We start from the raw sequence: 22,821 nt of genomic DNA, 5'->3' as shown, positions 1-22,821 counted from the left end.
TATGGTAATGATGGAACTAATGAATATTAACAATGTGTATAAGATAATGCATATAAGGTAATGCTGGAACTAATGAATATTAATGATGTGTATAAGATAATACATATAATGTACTGATGGAATTCAAGAATATTAAATGTGTCTTTATTATGAAGGCTCTTATAGTAACACAATTATAAGGTATGGAGCAGAATTGTTGTCATATTAAACTAGACCTGGATATACCAGTCTCTGAAATTATATAAATACACAGCTAAACCCACATGATAATATTCACAGCTAGGTCCAATATACCAGTCTCTCACAGATTTACAACAAACATCACACTTGAAAGTTTTTTCTCGTGTATAAATTTGAATGTAACTTTGTAGACCGTAAATTTGACTAAATGATTTACAACAAACATCACATTTATATGTTTTTTTCTCGGGTATGTGTTCTTGTATGTCTTTGTAATTCAGCTGGCCGGGAAAATGATTTACTACAAACATCGCATTTGTAATGTTTTACTCCAGAATGAATTCTCATGTGTTTCTGCAAAGTATCATTCTGAGTAAATGATTTACCACAAACATCACATTTATAAGGTTTTTGTTTAGTATGAATTCTTGTGTGTGATTGTAGATTACAAAGCTGAGTAAATGATTTATTACAAACATCACACTTATAAGGTTTTTCACCAGTATGAATTCTCATGTGTGCCTGCAAAGTTTCATTCTGAGCAAATGATTTACCACAAACATCACATTTATAAGGTTTTTGTTTAGTATGAATTCTCATGTGTCTCTTTAGATTACCACTTAAAGTGAATGATTTACCACAAACATCACATTTATAAGGAGTTTCTCCTGTTTGCCCCTGTTGACTAACATGTATTTCTCCAGTGTGAATTCTCATGTGTGACTGTAGGGTATCATTCTGAATAAATGATTCACCACAAACATCACATTTATAAGGAGTTTCTCCTGTTTGCCCCTGTTGACTAACATGTTTTTCACCAGTATGAATTCTCATGTGTGACTGTAGGGTTTCATTCTGAATAAATGATTCACCACAAACATCACATTTATAAGTTTTCCTGTGTGATTGTAGATTACCACTATCAGTGCAAGATTTGCTACAAACATCCCATTTATAAGTTATTTCACCTGTATGTGTCCTCACCTGGATCTGTAGATTACTGTTAGCTTGAAATTGGCTTTTCCGCATGAATGATTTACTACAAACATCACATTTATAAGGGTTTTCACCTGTATGAGTACTTGTATCTGCTTGAAGCTGGTCTTTCCGGCCAAAATTCTTCTCCCAAATTTTACCATGTTGTAAAACAGAATCCTCTTCTTTAACATGTATTTCACAGTGTTTTTCTAAATCAATGTCAGATTTAAATTCTTCATCACATAAATTACACTGATAAACAGTTTCAATATCATCAGTTTTCTCTTCTTTAACATGACAATATCCATCTACATCATCCGTTTTCTCTTCTGTAACATGACAGTATTCATCTACATCATCTGTTTTCTCTTCTTTAACATGACAACATTCATTTACATCATCAGTTTTCTCTTCTTTAACGTGTATTTTATTGTGTTTTTCAAAATGGTCATATTGTTGGAAAATCTCATCACATACAACACACTGATGAAAAGTTATAACATCATTAGTTTCCTGCAATATATAAAAGTTATAACATCATTAGTTTCCTGTAATATATAATTACTAGCAGGATACCCGGCCTCGCTCGGGGGTCATAACTCCGAAACCGGAAGTGGTAGACTAACACCACCTGGCCTATGTTACTCCTATACCCCAAATTTCAGACTCGGGGCAGACCTAGTGTAGCCGCCAACCCCGAACAGACCGGCTTCACTCGGGGGTCATAACTCCGAAACCGGAAGTGGTAGACTAACGCCACCTGGCCTATGTTACTCCCCGGTCCGAGCTACCCCTATACCCCAAATTTCAGACTCTGGGCAGACCTAGTGTAGCCACCAACCCTGAACAGACAGACAGACAGACAAACGACAGTCACAAATATATATATAGATTGATAAAAGTCATTACATCAGTTTAAAACCTAAATTTTGGTACCATACTAGTTCAAAACTTGACACGTTATTGAAAAGTAACATATTTGGCATTATTCAATTTATTTTTTCGATATGACATCAGTAAAAAGTGATAACTTGTCAGACATAGAGTGATAGTAAAGATACAGAAAATTCTGTCATCTACTGGTGTTACGCTTACCACTTTCATGGAGTACTATTATATCTGAATACTAAATTAAATTCTATGCATGGAATAACTACACTGGAGATCACATAGCAAGCCCCGTCTTTAAAAGTTGTGATTTCTACCTGGGTAGGTCTATTTGATTTTTACCTGGGTAAGTGTCCTATTTCATTTCTACCTGGGTAGGTCTATTTCCTCTTTGATTTCTACCTGTGTATGTCTATTTGATTTCTACCTGGGTAGGTCCTATTTGATTTCTACCTGGTAGGTCCTATTTGATTTCTACCTGGGTAGGTCCTATTTGATTTCTACCTGGTAGGTCCTATTTGATTTCTACCTGGCTTTTTGTGTATACTTGAGACGATACTGACGAAATGAAATGAAATGAGTTTTAACGTCCTACTGTTCTGCTCCTATACTGGGCTAATGAAGACGGGCATACGCCATACAGTGTGCTATGAGGGAAATTTTGCCCGGGCAGCGGCAATATCGCCTACTCTTATATCGAATTCCAACTGCCAGGTGTTCTTTTACGTGCATTCCAATATATACGCGGGACCTCGGTTTTTCGTATCATCCGAAGGACTAGACAGCTGTCCTTGTCAGGCCCTGCATAACTGACAAGGGGGAACCACGCCGGAAAATCTGGATGAACTTTCTCAGCCAATGCAGGGATCGAACACCCGACCTCCAGGCTAGCGAGCCAGCGTCTTACCCACTTAGCCACGTGACGATAGTGACAGGACAGTATTTATATAAAGACATTGAGACACCACAAACAACAAAGGTACATCAGATGAGAGAGAGAGAGAGAGAGAGAGAGAGAGAGAGAGAGAGAGGTTTAAGTCGACTCACACAAACTAGGTCATTTCAGGACTAACATATGGTTCAATTTTATTTCAATAATTTGCTTGCACATAGGGGTCTTTAGCCATGGGAGGACACCGGAGGACTCGGAGAAAACCCACAAGGTTGGACAGGCGACCCTGCTCCTTGTCACGTACAACCGGGGAATCGAAACCCCGCCAGTTGACTCAATGACAGACCTTACGATACAGCGCACACATGCTAACCATTCAGCCATCCACCCCCCAAGTTGGGATGTCTACCTTGATTTCTATCTACCTGTACATGTGTAGGTGTGTATCTGTGTAGGTGTGTACCTGTGTAAGTCAATACCTGTATAGTTGTAATTTCAATCTTTCCACAGAGAAAATATTACCAGAGTGATTACTGCTTCATTTGCATAAAAAGTAGGTCGCACTTTGCATCTTGAGGTTTGCCTGTAAAGTCAGCATTCAAACGGTTATTACAACGCTTAGTCAAAATTTCAATTATCTAAAACATTTTTTAGTCTTCATGAAATCATTTAAATTCTGGATGTGATGTAGAAAATAAAGATCTAAAAGATACCTTTTCCTGTCGGTCAATTTACTTTGACAAAAAAGCGCTCTTAGTCGGTGATCAGTAGGACATGAATATAATGGGTTTTTTCACCAATGTTATCATCATATTGCGGAGTTCGAGCTATTCATTATTTTTCCAGAAGTGTGTTATACTCAACAAAAGTGGCTAAAATTCGGCCTAACATGTCTATTTATTCAGTTTTAACACTGTTAAACACTTTCAGGCAAAACTTCTCTAGCACAACGATTCTTCACCATACAAGACTAAATTACGAAAGTCCCATTAAAATCTGCTGACTGAACTCTTATTGCTTTCTTCGAATTTTGCATGGTCGTACATCGGACAAGCTCTTAACTATAATACAGTACTTGTATTATAAAAAAAAAAAAAAATATTAAAGATGGGTTCCCGCGTACAAACTGGGTGATTTAATGGTATATATGGACTAAAAACATATTCAAACTAATTAATTTGTCATAATTATGCTTCAAATCCTTCTCAAACATTGTAATTGCGAAGGAATGCCCTGCTATTAAAATTCGATCACGTCTTGGAAATCAGAGGAGAATTTATTGCATACATAAGACGATGTTGTCTTTAATCGCTTACTATTTATTACAAATATCGAATCCTAATGAAATTCTCGGATTATCCATTACCCGCGTCTTTTTCCGTCATTTTTATTTCAGAAAGTGTTGTACGTCTAACTCTTCATAAAGTTTATCAACTTGTACATCAAGCGCTCAATGTTCGCGTGTGACCTTTGACATCACGCATGCAGAAATTTTTAATCATCGGGTTGTTGATTAGGGGAACCCTTACATTTTTGTCCTGTATACGCTCCATGAGTGTTTTTCGGGGAATCCAGTATTTTTCTAGTAAGATTGGATATCTCTACTTTCCATATATACCAAAATTGCCATACTTTTATTGGAAATAACCACCCGATAAATACTTTTCTGGGAACCCATCTTTAAATAAATGATCATGACCTCACCATTATTTTGTTAACAATTTCTGCTGTCTATTTGTGAAGCTGCTGTGCGAATGAATGATGACTGTATATAATAAAAACACAACACAGGATTGCTGACCTATCTCTTTCTACCATTGCAAATCAACGCGTTTCCGGTAGAAGGTTGTATACATGATATAGTCCGAGAATTCTCCAACCCGAATAGCTCACAATTGAAATTATATTGTTTAGATATCAGGGCGTTTAGTATGAATAGGTGGATTGTCGTCTCTGGATTACCAGTAGTTCGGCTCTGAACGTAGGTCTCATTACACTCGCCCCATAGAGCTGAACTAGATTACCAGAAGCTGCGATGTTCACTATATACCAAAGCACCGAACATTGCTTAGAAAACATGTCCTATTTTTGAAGACTCGAGGAATTTATGTAGGCCTAAATAAAACGGAAACCCAAATAAAAGGAAAAAAAGAGTTTAATATTGTTTTTAGGTTTCTTTTTAAAGTGTTGATTAGATGGTACAGATATTTAGCCCTTTTAAAGCTATATTCCCCTAGATCCATTCAATCTATATTACCCCGGCCAGCTACTCCTAAATAAAACGACACCCAAATAAAAGGAAAAAAAGAGTTTAATATTGATTTTAGGTTTCTTTTTAAAGTGTTGATTAGATGGTACAGATATTTAGCCCCTTTAAAGCTATATTCCCCTAGATTCATTCAATCTATATTACCCCGGCCAGCTACTTTTAAAGCTATATTACCCCAGCTATTTTAAAGCTATATTACCTTAGATCCATTCAATCTATATTACTTCGGCCAGCTACTTTTAAAGCTATATTACCATAGCTATTTTAAAGCTAAATTAACTCAGCTATTTTAAAACTATATTATATTAGATCCATTAAAGCTATATTATCTCAGCTATACTAAAGATACATGTTTAGCTACTTTAAAGTTATATTACCTTAGCTACTTTAAAGAAATATTACCTTAGATCATTTAGAGCTATAGCTACTTGACAGTTACCATAGCTACTTAAAAGTTATATTACCATAGCTACTGTAAAGCTATATTACCATAGTTACTGTGAAGCTACATTATCATAGCCCCGTTAGAGATACTTTAAAGTTACCACAGCTACTTTAAAGTTATATTACCAAAGCTATTAAAAAGCTACATTACCATAGTTACTGTACAGCTACATCACCATAACCCTGTTAAAGTTACTATTTTAAAGCTATATTACCATAGCTACTTTAGAGCTATAATTTAAAGCTATATATTGGTTTATATATGAATTACAAAAATCGTTACAAGCAGTAGAAGTAATTACAAAGTGACATTCGTCTTCGATGGTATTAGTATGGTATAACTTACAAAGTCTTTGTTTGTATGGAATCTGTTTCCATTTACCCAGCAGAACCATAAGATTGTGGCTACCTATTCTAAGTCTAAATAGAGATTTGACATATTTTTGGTCGATTGTCAAATTAATTAGGTCTCTTTCCACTTATAGAGTTAAATTATATTCTCATTGTTTTCAAATTTGTTTTCAAGTCTGTATCACTACAGGCCCGGACAGCCCCCGGATCCATTCACTTTTTTTGAATTGTTCGTGTGTATGCTATTTCTGCGTATTGTGTCTTGTCCATATATTTGATTTTTTTGTGAATCATGTGTTGTGCAGACCCCCTGCACTTACTATTGAATAGTATGGCAATCTGCTATTATTTGACTTATTATATATAATGCCATTCTTGTTGTCCAATATCCTGTATCCTTCGATTTACCAACTGATTGAGACAGTCAAATATACCCAAAGCCGTAGCGAAATAATAAAACTTTTATGCATGATGCCAAATTTTGTCTACCATTATGATTACGATTATACAACAGTTTGTAAATCTGTTTCGGGAATCTGGTGTCTTCCATAGTCAATAATTTCAGCCAGTATTTGATACATTTAACAAAGTATATAGTATATAATGGATAACGCCCAGTTTCTCCTAATACAGCTGATGTACATGAATGTTGTGGCAATTTCAATATATACCTCAGAATTGTACGTTTTCTATTACTTGAGAGTATTCAAACCCTCATACTTCTACACCAGAGAGAGAGAGAGAGAGAAATAGGGTTTAAGTCAACTCAACACAAACTAGGTTATTTCGGGACTAACATATTGTTTAATTTCATTTCTATAATTCGCTTGCTCGTAGGGGTCTTTAGCAGTGGGAGGAAACCGGAGGACCCGGAGAAAACCCACGAGGTTGGACAGGTGACCCTACTCCTTGTCACATACAACCGGGGAATCGAAACCCCACCAGTTGACTCAATGACAGACTGTATGATATAGCACGCATGCTAACTATTCGGCAATCCAACTCCCCTACTTCAGCACTGGAGGTTATAATCGAGAGAGAGAGAGAGAGAAATGGGGTTTAATGTCCACTCGACACAAACTAGGTCATTTCGGGACTAACACATGGTTTAATTTTATATCAATAATTCGCTTGTGCTGAGGGGTCTTTAGCAGTGGGAGGAAACCGGAGGACCCGTGGAAAACCCACGAGGTTGGACAGGCGACCCTACTCCTTGTCATGTACAACTGGGGATTTGAAACCACGCCAATGGACTCAATGACAGGTCTTATGATACAGCGCGCACGTGCTAACCACTCGACCACCCAACCTCCCGGTTATAATCGAAATAACCATTTTATCGAATATGTTAATCATATGATAGGCCATTACATTTCTAATTCAGGCATTTTAAGATTGATAAAACTTTTTCAGGATGCAAGGTCAGAGAGAGAAAGTGCTTAATGTCCACTTGACACAAACTAGGTCATTTTGGGATTAACACATGGTTAAATTTTTATTTCAATATTTTGGTTGCGGGAAGGAGTCTTTAGCAATGGGAGGAACCTGGAGGACCCGTAGAAAACCCACGAGGTTGGACAGGTGACCCTACTCCTTGTCACATACAACCGGGGAATCGAAACCACGCCAGTTGACTCAATGACAGACTTTGTGATAAAGCGCACACATGCTAACCATTCAGCCATCCAACTCCCCAAGGGACTAACATGGTTCAATATTATTTCAATAATTCACTTGTGCTAAGGGGTCTTTAGCAGTGGGAGGAAACAGGCGACCCTACTCGTTGTCACATACAAGCGAGGAATCGAAATCACACCACTTGACCCAATGACAGACCTTATGATCCAACGTGCTAACCATTCGGACATCATACCCGCTTGTTTATCTTATAATGCTGCTATTTTGTTGGTTTAAATATTTAATTTAATAAGAGTAGCTATGAAGACCTGGTTATCCCAGGTGTCAGTGACTAGTTTCGTTCGTATTGAACTCTTCAGACTGATTGGACTTGATGTTGTTGTTGTTTACTATAGAGGAATCACATGGCTAAGTGGGTAAGACGCTGGCTCGCTAGCCTGGAGGTCGGGTGTTCGATCCCTGCATTGGCTTAGAAAATTCATCCTGATTTTCCGGCGTGGTTTCCCCTTGTCAGTGATGCAGGAGGGAGGGCCTGACAAGGACAGCTGTCTAGTCGTTCAGATGGGACGAAAAACCCAGGTCCTATGTACACATTGGGGTGCACGTAAAAGATCCCTTGGCAGTTGGAATTCGATATGAGAGTAGGCCGTAGCGCCGCTGCCCGGGCAAAATGTCCCTCATAGCACACTGTATGGCATATGCCCCTCTTCATTAGCCCAGGTTAGGAGCAGAACAGTAGAACGTTAAATCCCATTACTACAGATTTAACATCCAATACAATAAATATGATATTATGGACAGTTGATTGGACTCTCGTGGCAGGCATTTTTATTCATACTGTTCCGAAACCCGGGTGGGGATTCCATGGTTACTAATTGGCGGGCGGGGTTATCGGGGTTGCCCTCTTGGCGGGGTATGCAAATTTGTACAAAGGTCAGTAGCTTGCTTATATTTTATTTAATCAGAGTTAAACACAAACATTGGATATAAATAAACAAGCAAAACTCTATTCAACAGTTTGTTTAAAGGACAATATTGGTGTCAGTCATTATAAAATATGTGATAGAACTGGTTAAATACATCCCAAATATAACTTTAACACAGAGATCATTGCTACGGGAGATGTGTAACAAGCACGTGAAGAAACGGGAAGTGACGACAAACATGACAAACACGAGTTATCCTACTATATAACTGATTGAAGCAACAAGCGGTAACAGACGCGATCGAATTTCATTTCACTGATATTTCAGTTGAAGATGAAAAGCTATTATATGAGACGGTGAGAGTATATCTGACAATTCAAAAAAAGAATTGGCTGTCATTAGATAAAAGATAACGAACATATTAGAAAAAGTCTGTGCATTACCATGTTTTTATTAAGAACAGAATGAATAAAAAGGAGGGAATGCACAGGATTTTTCTTTTTTTCTCGTTTTCCCTTATCTAGTGACAGCCAATTCTATTTTTGAATTGTGAGATACCCTCTCACCGTCCCATATAATAACTTTTCAACTTCAACGGAATTATCAGTGAAATGAAATTCGATCATTTGTCTGTTATCGCTTGTTACATCAGTCAGATACGTAGAAGGATAACTCGTGTTTGTCATCACTTCCCGTTTCTTCACGTGCCTGCTACACATCTCCCGTAGCAATGATCTCTGTGTTAAAATTATATTTGGAATGTATTTAACCAGTTCTATCACATATGTTATTATGACGGACACCAATATTGTCCTTTAAACATACATTATATAAGAGCTAAATCTGTCTATTGCAGGTCTTTCTTTAGGCCTGAAATGTTATATAAACTATTAATTAGACATTTATTAACAAAAGAAGACCATAATCAACTCTTGATGGCATCAGATACATGTACTTGATATTTTAACTAGATCAGAACGGTTCCCCATTTAAAAATGGGAAAGATAAGTCTTGAATATACCCGTGCCCTGTTTATCCCTATACACACATCTTGTCAAAACTACAATGACAACTTGGCTCAGAATGAAGTAGTTGTCTAGTTGTTCGGATGGGACAAAAAAACGAGGTCCTGTGTACACGTAAAAAAAACCTTGACAGTTGGAATTTGATATAAGACTAAGAGTGGGCTGTAGTGCCGCTGTCCGGGCAAAATTTCCCTCATAGTACACTGTATGGCGTATGCCTGTCTTCATAAGCCCAGTTCGAAGAAGAACAGTCGGATGTTAAACCCTATTTCATTTCATTTTCATTTCACAGTCTTATTAAGTTCGTTGTTCTGGGAATATAAACTCTACTTTAATATTTTACAATTGATTCAATCTTGCCTGAACTGTACAGGGATTCTTCCACCCACCATCAGGACTATAGATCCGATCTTGCCTGAATTGTACAGATATTCTTCCACCCAACATCAGGACTATAGATCCGATCTTGCCTGAACTGTACAGATATTCTTCCACCTATCGTCAGTACGGTTGATCCGATCTTGCCTGAACTGTACAGGGATTCTTCCACCAATCGTCAGGACTTTTAGTAAAAAGTTAATTCATCATAGTCTTGAATTTTATTAATATTCTTATACAGTACTGTTACACATGTATATATCCTCTATAATATCAATATTCTCTCCTCTAAGTATATACTGAGAACTACTAAGGGGTTAATCTATGCACAGACTTTATAGAAATCTATGTTTGGGGTGTTATTTGCACGTCTATCGAACGAAAATTAATTTCCCATCTATTACTCAGCATTACCACGTTAAAATTGTAAATAAGGTGCGTTAATTAACAAGTGTGTGATTTACTGTCAATATTCTCTTGGTAAATCATAAATCATATAAGTAAATACTGTTAAAATTGTAAATAACGTGCGTTAATTAATAAATGATAAAAGTAGATACTGTTAGATGTTACTATAAATAGTAATTATCAGGATATTCTATTTATAGATGTACATGTATCTGGTCACTTGTGGGCCTGGAAATAACGGCTTTTGATGTACCTGACAAAATGTCAGGCACTAATGAAATAGTACCTGGCATTTTCAACTTAGTGCCAGACATGTATTAATAATATCAACAAAAAAGACAAATCAGTGCCAGACAAAGTGACAGGCACCAGAGGTTTAGTGCCTGACATAGCCTGAATCTGCGCCTGACATTGTCTGTGACAGGTGCCTTATTTCCAGGCTTCAGTCAACTGGTCTCTAAAGGCATTTCCTAAATGATTTAACACAAAAATTACATTTGTAGATTAAAATTCTGAATAATAAAATCACAAACAGTGAATGATTTTGATCTTATAAATATGAAGAGTTCCACTTTGACTAAATGATTTAAAAGTTTTTGGGGTTTTTTTTTCAGTATGAATTCTCATGTGTCTCTGTAGATTACCACTCAGAGTAAATGATTTTCTACAAACATCACAATTATGAGGTTTTCCACCTGTATGTGTTCACCTGCGCTTCTGTAGACTACTACTTACGGCAAAAGATTTACTACAAAAATCACATTTATATAATTTTTCACACCTAAACATTTTTTCTGGTATGAATTTTCATGTGTCTCTGTAGATGGCTATTATTAGTAAAATATTTGCTACAAACATTACATTCAAAAGTTTTTTCATCCGTAACTATAGTATGAATTTTCATGTGTCTCTGAAGATGGCTATTATTAGTAAAATATTTACTACAAACATCACACTCAAAAGTTTTTTCATCAGTAGGATTATGAACTCTCATGTGATGCACTAAATCACACTTTTCGCCAAAGGATTTACCACAAACATCACAGGTATATGGTTTTTCAGTGTGAACTTTCATGTGCCTCTGTAGACTACTATTAGTAGTAAATGATTTACTACATTCATCGCATTTATACGGTTTTTCGTCAATATGGGTTCGCATATGTTGCACTAAATTCCCCGTTTCTCGGAAAGATTTCCCACAAACCCCACAAGCATAGGGTTTCTCTCCGGAATGCAATCCAAAATGTCTCTTAAGATCGCGGTTCTGGTTAAATGATTTACCACAAACATCACATTTAAAGGGTTTTACGCCGGTGTGCGTCTTCATGTGTGTGGATCGAGAACCTGATTGTCTGAATGATTTATCACAAACATCACATTTATATTTTTTTTCCCCTGTGTGGGTGATGATGTGCCGCTGTAGAGTGCAATTGTTCGTGAATGATTTACCACAAACATAACATTCGAACGGCTTCTCACCCGTATGGATTCTCATGTGAATCTTCAGATAATCTTTCTTAGTAAATGACTTGCTACAAACATCACATTTTACAGGTTTTGGCTCCAGTATGAATTTTCTCCCTCGTTTACCAGGCTGCAAATCAGACTTTGCTGAATGAACATGCATTTCAGAATGTTTCACTAGATCAGTTTCTAATGTGAATAATTTCTCACACAAACTACACTGATAGAAACCTACATCATCAGTTTTCTCTTCTTCAGCATCTGCATCAGTTTTGTTTTCTTCAAATTGAACATGACAATATTCATCTCCATCATCCGTTTTCTCTTCTGTAACATGATAATATTCATCTCCATCATCCGTTTTCTCTTCTGTAACATGATAATATTCATCTCCATCATCCGTTTTCTCTTCTGTAACATGACAATATTCATCTACATCATCAGTTTTCTCTTCTTTAACATGACAATATTCATCTACATCATCAGTTTTATCTTCTTTAACATGACAATATTCATCTTCTTCATCGGTTTTCTCATCTTTAACATGTATTTTATTGTGTTTTTCTAAATCATCATATTGCTGGAAAATCTCATCACATACAACACACTGGTGAAGAGTTTTAACATTATTAGTTGCCTGTAATAGATAAAATTTATAACATCATTAGTTTCCTGTAATATATAAAAGTTATAACATCATTAGTTTCCTGTAATATACTCTTCAAAAAAAAACTAGGGGATATTCAGAAACAATACAAAACTGCGGAAATGCACTGCTGTTAATAACAGGTCAATTGACTACACATGAACATAAACAGTTCATATGGGCGGCTTATCTGAAGGCCCCATTTCCCTCGCAAAGAGATACACTGTCAAAAGTGAAAATAGACGTTTTTGATTTTTGTCTTAATAATGAGTAATTAATTGCTCCACCAATCCAATCCTCAGACATTCAGCAATTCGTCGTGGCATGCTCCTAATCAACCGTCCAATCACGATTTGGGGCAATAAGTTTTGATATCATTAGTTTCCACTAACTAAGTTGCAATGAGGAAGTTTTAAAAATTGAGTTATTATTTTCACATTCTCCATCTCAATGCCTTCAAAATGATATTTGGTTTCTTTAAATCAGACCAAAATTGACTGAGGTGTGTCCGTTCGCAGCTACCCAAGCAAGGAAAGTGAGTTTTGAGAAAAAGCAAGTTCATGTAGCAACCATGTTGTTTATTTGCTTTTATGTCGTTTGATATTTTTTTCTATAGGTTTTCAGACATGCTGAAGACGAAAATCATAGTAAAAATTTGACACGAAATTTGTTTTATATAAAACCAGCGGCTGCCAGGCAGGATACGCCCACATTTTCGAGAGATGGATAGAGAACAAGCTAAAAAGAAGTGATTTTTCCTACAATCAAGGGCCATAATTCAGGAAGTTACAGTCCGATATGCGCGAATATTGAAAGGAACCGAGATCTTTAGGTTATAAACTTACATTTCAAGTTTCAACAAAATCGGATAAAAATTGTGACCTCTATAGGGTCCACAAGCTAAAAACGTGATTTTTCGTACAAACGGGGGCCATAATCCATGAAGTTTCGAACCGATACATGTCAATATAGAAAGCAACCAAGATCTTTTGAAGATAAACCTATATTTCAAGTTATGTCAAAATCGGATAAGAATTGTGACCTGTAGAGTGTCCACAAAGAAATTGTGGACGGACGGACGGACGGACAGGGGCGACGACAATATATGTCCACATTAAAATGTGGGCGTATAATAAAATGCCTAGAATAGCTACCGATGAGGCAGCTGTCATGGTGGGTTCTAAGAGTTGTATTGTTAATAGGTTGAAGGCATTAAATCCAGTTATTTTGGGCACTCACTGTATTGCACACAGACTGGCACTTGGTTCAAGTGGTGTTGCGGATCAGGTACCTGAGCTCATTAACCTGTTAAGCGTGACGTTTTTAAAACGTTAACTACCCCTATTGTGTAATTAATTTGACAAAGAACTATGTTCTAAGAATAGGTTGGCGAAAATACCTCCAAGGCATTATATTACGCCCTACACACAGTGAGTGGCAGTTGTCCAGGACGTAGTATAACGTCCTAGACATGCTGTGATCGTGGGGGAATTCCTAAGGGATGACAATCGAGTACAAACCGGATGTTTACAGTCCGATGATGTAGGTCATTCTTCCGTAGTCGGTAGTAATAAACGGAAATCTTCCGCAAAGGTGCCAAAAAAGGCTTGTAAATCTCGTAAACGAGAATCTAACGATAATAATAATGCAGTTGGTGAAGTTTCTTTTCAATCACCACTTATTTCACTGTATCCAGATCCAGTTGCTATAAGTCAACATAATAAGACAATTGATAATAAAAATGCCAACAGTAACAATAAGGAAGGTTACCCTAATATTAGTAGTGGTAATAAATACTTTAATAAAGCTAATAAAAAGTCTGCAACTAATAATGTCGTTACGACAAAACGAGCCGTTACGGCCACTGCGATAGACTTTAACGGTGCAACTGCATGTACCAGTAATACTGACAATTTAAATTACACTAATAGTAATAATACTAGGCCAACTCCTAATAATAATGTTCAAGATTTTAATAACATACATTTTCCTTCAAGGCATACTAATGATAGTATTTTAGTTGATAAAAATGAGTTTGAGTCTCTTCAGAATCAGGTCTCTTTGATGTCCAATTATCTGGGTTTAAGTAATAATCCGTCTTTTCAACAATACAATCTCATGATGTTCTTGCTCATCAGTCAACGTCAGTTAATAGGCCCATTTCACAGGGGTATAAAGACAAGTTACCTGTTTATCAGGATGATCTGGATTTTAATAAAAACAGTGTGGATAACTTTGAACCGGTATTAGATATTGTAGATCCTCAAAGTCTTTATGATGAATTTATGGAGGAAACACAAGAACCTGAAGTGGATATCCCCAAAATTTTTCAGGGTGATGATATATTTAATGATCCCGTCATTGAGTCTGTTCTCAGCTTGATTACTCAAGCTACAAATAAAAAGGTGGAGATAGAGAAACTAAATATCCTCTGCCGGTAAATTGCAAGAGATTGTTGCCACCCTTGGTGGATCAGGACATTTGGCATGTCTTGCCCAGAGCGGCTCAAACCCAGGACTCCTCAATACAAGAAGTTCAGAAACTCGTGGGTCTGGGTTTATCCCCTTTGATTCCGCTTTTGAATAAAAATATCGATACTGAGGTCAAGTCCTCGATAATAGACTCTATTATAACTTTAGGGAATGCGCACTTAGAGTTGTCATTAAAGTGTAGATTATTTCTTCTCAAGTATCTCAGTAAAAAGTACCATCCTCTTTGTTCTATTACGAGAACTGTCGGGGAAACATTATTTGGCCCTGATGTAGCTAACAGGATCAGAGAGATTGATCAATCAAATAGGATCCACAATTCATTTTCTAATAAGGTCGTGTTTAGAGGTAATGGCAGGAGATCTTTTTTAGGCCAATGCTTCAGGCGCCAAGTACAGCCACCGGATCGTTCCGGCAAGACTTTCAGGGGCTGTCCCTTTTCCAACAAGGGAAGGGCGAGAGGCAGGTTCCCTCGCTAAAACTACTATTAGATGTGGTAAGTAATACTAAAACATTTTATGCAGGACAAATTTCAAAGTTTTATAAAAACTGGGCCACTATTACCTCAGATCAATGGGTGTTGGATATTGTTAGTGGATATAGAATTGACATTATTTCAACTCCTGTTCAGGTGGCTATTCCAAATACCCCACCTTTTAATCTGGAACAGATGTCTTTAATAGACGAGGAAGTCAATAAAATGGTTATTAAAAAAACATTAATTATGTGTCAGCATCAGACTGTTCTGGTCAGTTTATTTCCAATATTCTTCTTGTTCTTAAAAAAATTGGTGATTTTAGACCAGTTATAAATTTAAAGAAATTAAATGAATTTGTTGTCTACCCTATCCAGACCCTTTTTGTTTAGCATGTGATGCTTTTTCAATATCTTGGTCAAAATATAAACCATATCTTTTTCCACCTTTCAGCATGATATCAAGGGTTCTGGCAAAGGTAACCCAAGACAGAGTATACCAAGCAGTTATAATCATTCCAGGGTGGTCAACTCAGGTGTGGTATCCGATTTTACTATCAATGCTTACAGCCGACCCAGTTCGGTTACCTGTCCGCAGGGACCTTTTACGTTTAACTCACAATGGGGAGTTGCATCCTCTTCACGGGAAGAACCTATATCTAACAGGATGCAGGATATCAAGCAATCCTTCTCTAATAGAGGAATATCAAAGCAGTCTGCAGATATCATCCTTAATTCTTGGCGGCCATCTACCAACAGACAGTATGGGTTGGCCTGGAAAAGGTGGAATTTTTGGTGTTGTAAACAACAAATTAATCCATTGGATCCATCTGTAAAAATTTGTATAAATTTCTTGGGAGACATGTCTAAACAATTTTCTTATAGCATCATAAATATTATTAGATCTTCTGTAATTCAAACACTTGTAGCCTTGGGCAATTCTGTAATTAAAGATCAGCCGTTGGTTGGTCGATTCATGAAGTGATTATATGATAATGATCCACCTAAGCCTAGATATTTTTTTACTTGGGATGCTTCAATATTAGTAATATGCTTGGGTACGCTGTATCCATTGCAAGATTTATCTTTGAGGTTTCTGACGTATAAAACAATTGGTTTGTTGGATTTGGCTACAGCTCAGAGATGTCAAACTTTAACAGCCTTCTGTCTGAATGCTTTTCATGATTCAGGTTCTGTCATAACCTTGGGAGTGAATAAGGTTTTGAAAACTTCTCGTCCTTCAACACTGTTGTTTATGGTTAAAATTCCAAATTTTACAGATGTTAGAATATGTCCTTGTTTTACTTTGAGACATTATATTCGTACAACAGCAGAATGCCGCAAATCCAATCAGATTGTTATTTCCTTTCATACCAAGAAGGCTGTAGCCCCAGGTACTATTGCCAGGTGGCTAAAAGAATTGTTGAAGTTAGCAGGAATTGATACTTCCATTTTTAAAGCCCATTCAATTGGAGGGGCATCAACCTCTTCGGCATTTAATGCAGGTTGTTCTATTTCAGAGATTTTGAAGGCTGCGGACTGGAAGTCTACGGATACGTTTGCCAAATTTTACCACCGGGATGTGGAGAGTTTTTCAAACTGTGTTTTGGGGAATAAATAATTTTGGATTATTAATGTGTTATAGTTGTTATTTCCTTTGTTGACAACCCTTTAAACTATGCAATATAAATCTGAGATGCCCGAAGGGCATATCCAGGGTTTAGAACATAATTGTGATAAGTCACAATGCTTGATATATTGGCTTATCACAATTATGTTCTAAACCCTCGATATATGGAATATAATCCCCCTCTCATCCTAGCACCCGAAGGGCGTGATGGATGAGAAGGATTATATGAATATATAGCCTGAGGGCTCGAGGATTTATCTTTCTCTCCCTTGAGCCCTCCCTGTGCTATATTAGGTTGTCAACAAATCTTTGAAAAGACAATACGGGAAGTGTTGTGATCGTTTATATGGGGTGTGGTCACGTGTCATTTAGTGCATACACACACCGATGTAGTGAGCTATTTTTAGCCTTTTAAGTTTGAGCGAATGTGCATGGTTAGAAAGAGTAATAAGTAATATGCAATATAAATCCTCGAGCCTTCGGGCTATATATTCATATAATCCTTCTCATCCATCACACTCTTCGGGCGCTAGAATGAGAGGGGGATTATACCCTGTAAAATATGGTATTTACCTCAGTCGCAACTGTCACTGTTTTATAAATATAAAAATGTAGATTTTAGAACCCTTCCAGTTATGTTTACGTATTATTAGGGGTGGGCGATATAACCGGTATACCGGTGTATTGCGATTCAAACTTGCCCATATATCATATGGTGATACACGTCCAAGAACCGGTTCAGTCAATACGATCGGCAACTTCCGTAATAATCATCGGAATATTCCGTGAGATTGTCAATTTTATTGAAAACTTGAGAATTTCCTTAATAATATTACACACTAATAGTTGCGAGAATGTCATTTGGTCATTTAAGAAATAAAACTATGCTTTATTTATGGCTAAACCATGTAAATTTAAAAAAGATAGTCTTGTTCATCTTTCGTTGTCCCGTAAACAAACCAAAATGGCGGGCGTCGAAGCAGACGCCGATTTTACAAATGTGTGCGGCTATTGCCTCAATAGTGAAAGTGGTTACATTGTCACTAACTGACACTAAGTAGATTTTTACTCAACTTTTTTGACAGACAATCATTAGAATAATGTCTCACTTGCTTTTTAAGTTGTTCACCAGTTAAGGAGTTTTTACCAGTAAAGAAGTTTTTACCAGTAAAGAAGTTTTAACCAGTTAAGAAGTTTTACATTGTTAACAATGTTATTCAAGTTTGAAGTGTTGAGATTTCCAGGTGCCTTATTCTAGTCACTCCTCAGTCCTCAGTTAAGACTTTGTTGTGACTTGTGAAGTTGTGAGTGACAAGACAATCATTTCAAAACTATTTTGAATTGATCATTGAATGACATTTAATCATTGATAGATATTATTCTGCAATGTACTCATTCTCTATCAGTCTGTCCGACTGTCACTCCCAGTGTCACATTGGACATTTTTTCAAAGATTACTTATTGTTGAAAGAAAAAAATAAACACATGGGTTTTGTGGATATCTTGTTCTTGTAGTTGACTAGTTGTACAATAGAGGAATTGCATGTTCAAAGACCTTCACATGAGTTTCAGTGTTGCTATGAGATACATTTAAGGCTGTACTTTTGCAATAAATCTGGAGTTAACACTTTCAGAATATATTGCAATATGTATTGCAATACGACAAATCGTATCGCAATACGATTTTTTTGGCAATACCCACCCCTACGTATTATCATTATTAATATTTTACTTTAACTAACTTGTACAACATTCTATTGATAAGGATTAAATTCATCAGTAAAAAATAGCATTATTAAACATACATTTTAAAAGAGCTAAATCTGTCTATTTCAGGTCTTTCTTTAGGCCTGAAATGTTATCTAAATTATTAATTAGACATTAATTAACCTATCCAGATCATAATGAACTCTAGATGGCATCGCTAGTCTGCGATCTTAAGTGGATTATGAGCCGATTTACTGCATAACTTTCCTTCAGGATTTAACGATTGAATGGATAATCAAGACTATGCTGTTTATTGTACTTACTTTAGTAATGATGATAGAGGCTTAGTTCTCGGTTCATAGTGGATCAATTTGAATGAAATTTCCAGCAAATTGCCTTTATATCATCTAGTTTTTAACTATTATAGTGAGAACTGCCAACTCGTTATCGAAACTCCCATAATGTATCTTTAAGCAGGCCACGAAATTTCAAATTTTGGCGTAACCAGAAAAATGGTTGCGGGTTTATGGCATAACTAATCATTTAAAGAATTAGGGGTGAGGCGCATTTTTAAATCAACCTGCTTGCAACTGGTCAATAGCCTACGTGGTGTCAAAATATGTGATCTGTCAAAGTACCGGTAAGATGGAGAAATGAAATGCCAAGAATGAATGAATGGAGTTTGTGCTATAATACAAATAATTTAGACCCGTGTCAAAAAGTCATCCTGTACAAAAATTGATCAAATGTGAATAAATCTGTTAATGAAATTTTTTAACGTAACCGATATTTCAATTTGCGTAACCAGGAAATCGGTTGCGTGTTTTTGAGGTGGCGCGACCGCACGTAACCGATTGGTATCGTTCGCGTGAAATTTCGTGGCCTGCTTTAAGTACCAGCTGGTCTAAGATAAATCTCCTTCACCGACATTAGCAACAAAAATGTGGTATCAAGCGACGATGAAGTATTCAAAATTTGACTTCTTTAGACACATGTATAAATTATCACGATAATATCGTTTATCGTGATATTTGATCAATTATTATCATGATATTTTTTTTTTCATTATCGTCCAAGCCTAATACAGGTCACTGGTACCTGGGCTAGGCAAATCCATAAATGACTGAAGATTCTCAACTTTTCAAAAATTCCAATTTTGTCTTACATATTTTTAACAGCATGTTATGTTGCACATACTGGTATTCAGACCAGTCAGACCCAAAAAAGACTTGGGGATGAAAGTGAAAGTGATGGTAAAAACAAGGTATTGCAATCTGCACGTGGTCATGGCAGAGCAAGGTGTTGTCCGCGTGTTCGTGGTGGCATTGCTCTTGGCCGCTAATGATATTTTTGTTCATTTTATATATCTTTATCAAAATCAAGTGAAAAAAACACTAAAATGTTCCTTTACATTGTTCAGGCGTTCACAGAGACTGACATATGACTGCAGTGCTTCACGTTTGACGCGAGCGATCGCTTTCGCTCTTCTCGGCTCGCGCAAACGTCAAAATAGAAGAGCCTTTTATCGCTCTCGTCGAGGATAAAATCGCTCTCGTCATATTTTACATTTGTCAAAAAACGAACCCCAAACTGCAAATAAAGCCCATGTAACCAATCCTCGAATAATTGTCTAATGGGAATTGTGTTTCTGGCCCACAGGAAAATATCGCTAAATTTGATTCTAGGTGCTCGAAATTAGTGTAAACAGTAAATATTTTTGTTAACGTGAAAATATTCCTTATTTTTATTGTATATAATGGCAAACTCAGTAGCACACTAATAAAAGGTAATACATGTTGGTCGTTGAGGTTACCGATCCAGCCATTATATACTATAAAGCATGCAATATGCAAATAAGATTGTTTGATTCCTGCATGCATGCTGTCAGCCAATAGTAACAGTAAATTTTCCCCGCGAAATTTTGAAATTTCCTCTTGGTTGAATATGACCAACAAAAGAATAATTATGTCGAATCAGAGAATAATTATTGAACCTTAAAATAAATACGTACAAAAAAGAAAGAAAATAGATACAGTCAGAACAGTTTTCCAAATGTTCAATTGATCACGTACGCAGTTGCATCGAGGATTGGAGCTTCTCACGCGATTTTCTATAATAAGTAGCCTATAGGACTAAGTGTGGGTGGGTGTTTTTTAATGGTTTTCAAAAATAATTTACATAAATAGAAATAAATATAGAGTTTAATCAGACAAGCCTCGAAATGTCGCTTTAGTAACTGACCTGTCATTTATAATTTTCCACGTCACACATTATCCATGCACACAAACACGATTAAATGGTTTTGATTCTTATTTTGATCCATGTGAATATCGTAATTAATTTCTTCGACATCGGCAGGACTAAAAATTCGCGCGAATCGCCGCACTAGCTGTAAGTCTTGATGTGAATTCCGCTTAGTAAAACATGCGTCTCAAATCATGTTTTAAGTTTAATTTAGAGGTCTATGACCCTGCCGTTGAGAAATGTGTAGAATTCGGATTCTAAAATATCGGTATAAAATGGAATATCAAACACGTCGTTGCACCTGTACATGACACTATACTATTGTTAATCACGTGCAGAGGACAGTTTATCGAGCCCCCTGGAATTCATTTCTCACATTCTGACTTATTTACGTTAAAATTTATATACATGTATGTATAAAATACTCTTTGGACCAAATTGTTTAATTTTCTCAAATTGTCCTGTAAATTATAGTAATTATACATAAACTTTATTTGCGAACATTGTTCTGAATTTTTTCAATGTTTATATTTTCATTGGAGACAAAACGGGAAACATCGAATTGTTACGGTGCAGACTTTGTGCCAAAATTATCAGGGCGTCAAAGTTAAACTTATGATTTTTTCTGTGACTTTTGTTTATGGTTTTCATCAAGTCCAATCTGATTACAATAAAGATCTATATTCCGTTTCGTTTTTTTATACTTTCGATGGCCTACACTACATGAAGATCTGACAAGTTATAGCGATAGGTCACGTCAGGGGTCAAAAGACCGACTTTTGACCTATGACGTCAGACATTTGATTAACCAATCAGCATTGATGTTACTAGTGGATTACCCACAGTTCCGGGCAAAAAAGGTCAAACACTCGATTCGACAGACCATTCATTTGGCTGACCCCTCATTTCAAGCAGAACACGAGTTAAATAACAAGTCTTCCAGTTCCAAGTGTAGTAAAGACCAGTAAAACGAAATTTTGAAGTATAAAAACGAAATAGGATCTGTGTTTTAACCATCGAGTCAGTGTAGGAGTGAAAGATTGATACTGAAATTTCATTTTTCTTTTTAATTATTCTAATAAATATCGAAACACATATCTTTATTTTCTAAGTATTAATGGTCGATAAATGGCTTCATCTATGGTCAAAGTATAGTATGAAATACATGAATGGTCATTCTAAATAATGGATTGCTCCTCTATTTTGAGTTGAGAAGTGCTATTTTTGCAGGAGCGATTTTCAACTGTTGTAATTTTAGAAGAACTTTTTATGGCTCCTCTATTTTTTTCAAACGTGAAGCACTGTGACTGTTTAGCAATAAAAAGTTGTCCAGTAAAATTGACTGGGGTGGGGTCGGGAGGGGGCTGATCTGGATTCAATAGGGCGGTTCCTGAACGTACAGGACGAGTATAATGAGACTTACGTTCAGAGCTGAACTAATACGTAACATACTCACCATTCTAAAAAAACTAAAATTTTGTTAGTGAATTAAAATTAAAGTAACCGGTCAATCGTTCGGTAAACTGTCTTTGTTGTGTTTTATCGTCCGCTTCCACAGAAGGGTTATTTCTTAGAAAGAAAACGAACGAACGCAAAAAATGCTTTTGTTGTTTCTAAAGTTCATTTCGGGTACAACACGGATACGGAAATGAATTTCTGAAAGCACAGATTCGGTTTTATCTTGAATAAAGTATTGGATCTATCTAATCTAAACATCTTCAAAACGACACAGCTGTATTTTTTATACACACGCTAATTTTATCAGCTTCTTTTCAATTTTTCTACTTGAG

General features: G+C 36.4%; 2 protein-coding genes across 2 annotated transcripts; both read right to left on the bottom strand.

Annotated features, from left to right (window-relative positions):
• Window positions 1–69: 69 nt before the first annotated feature.
• Window positions 70–4,762, bottom strand: LOC126818100 (zinc finger protein 235-like). Its single transcript, XM_050545309.1, has 2 exons — window positions 4,643–4,762; window positions 70–1,671 (listed from the first exon to the last, which is right to left on the bottom strand). Exons 1-2 carry the CDS (start codon window positions 4,643–4,645, stop codon window positions 412–414), a joined length of 1,263 nt encoding a protein of 420 aa, XP_050401266.1. The 5' UTR covers window positions 4,646–4,762; the 3' UTR covers window positions 70–411.
• A 3,850-nt stretch (window positions 4,763–8,612) lies between these two features.
• LOC126818008 (zinc finger protein 501) lies at window positions 8,613–22,655 on the bottom strand. The gene is made up of 2 exons (XM_050545185.2): window positions 22,488–22,655; window positions 8,613–12,478 (listed from the first exon to the last, which is right to left on the bottom strand). Exons 1-2 carry the CDS (start codon window positions 22,488–22,490, stop codon window positions 11,159–11,161), a joined length of 1,323 nt encoding a protein of 440 aa, XP_050401142.1. The 5' UTR covers window positions 22,491–22,655; the 3' UTR covers window positions 8,613–11,158.
• Between the last annotated feature and the right edge of the window lie 166 nt (window positions 22,656–22,821).

The sequence above is a fragment of the Patella vulgata genome, chromosome 1, assembly GCF_932274485.2.
Source record: "Patella vulgata chromosome 1, xgPatVulg1.2, whole genome shotgun sequence".
Taxonomy (NCBI): domain Eukaryota; kingdom Metazoa; phylum Mollusca; class Gastropoda; family Patellidae; genus Patella; species Patella vulgata.
Note: the sequence above shows the minus strand (reverse complement) of the source record. Positions and strands in the feature narration are given on the sequence as shown.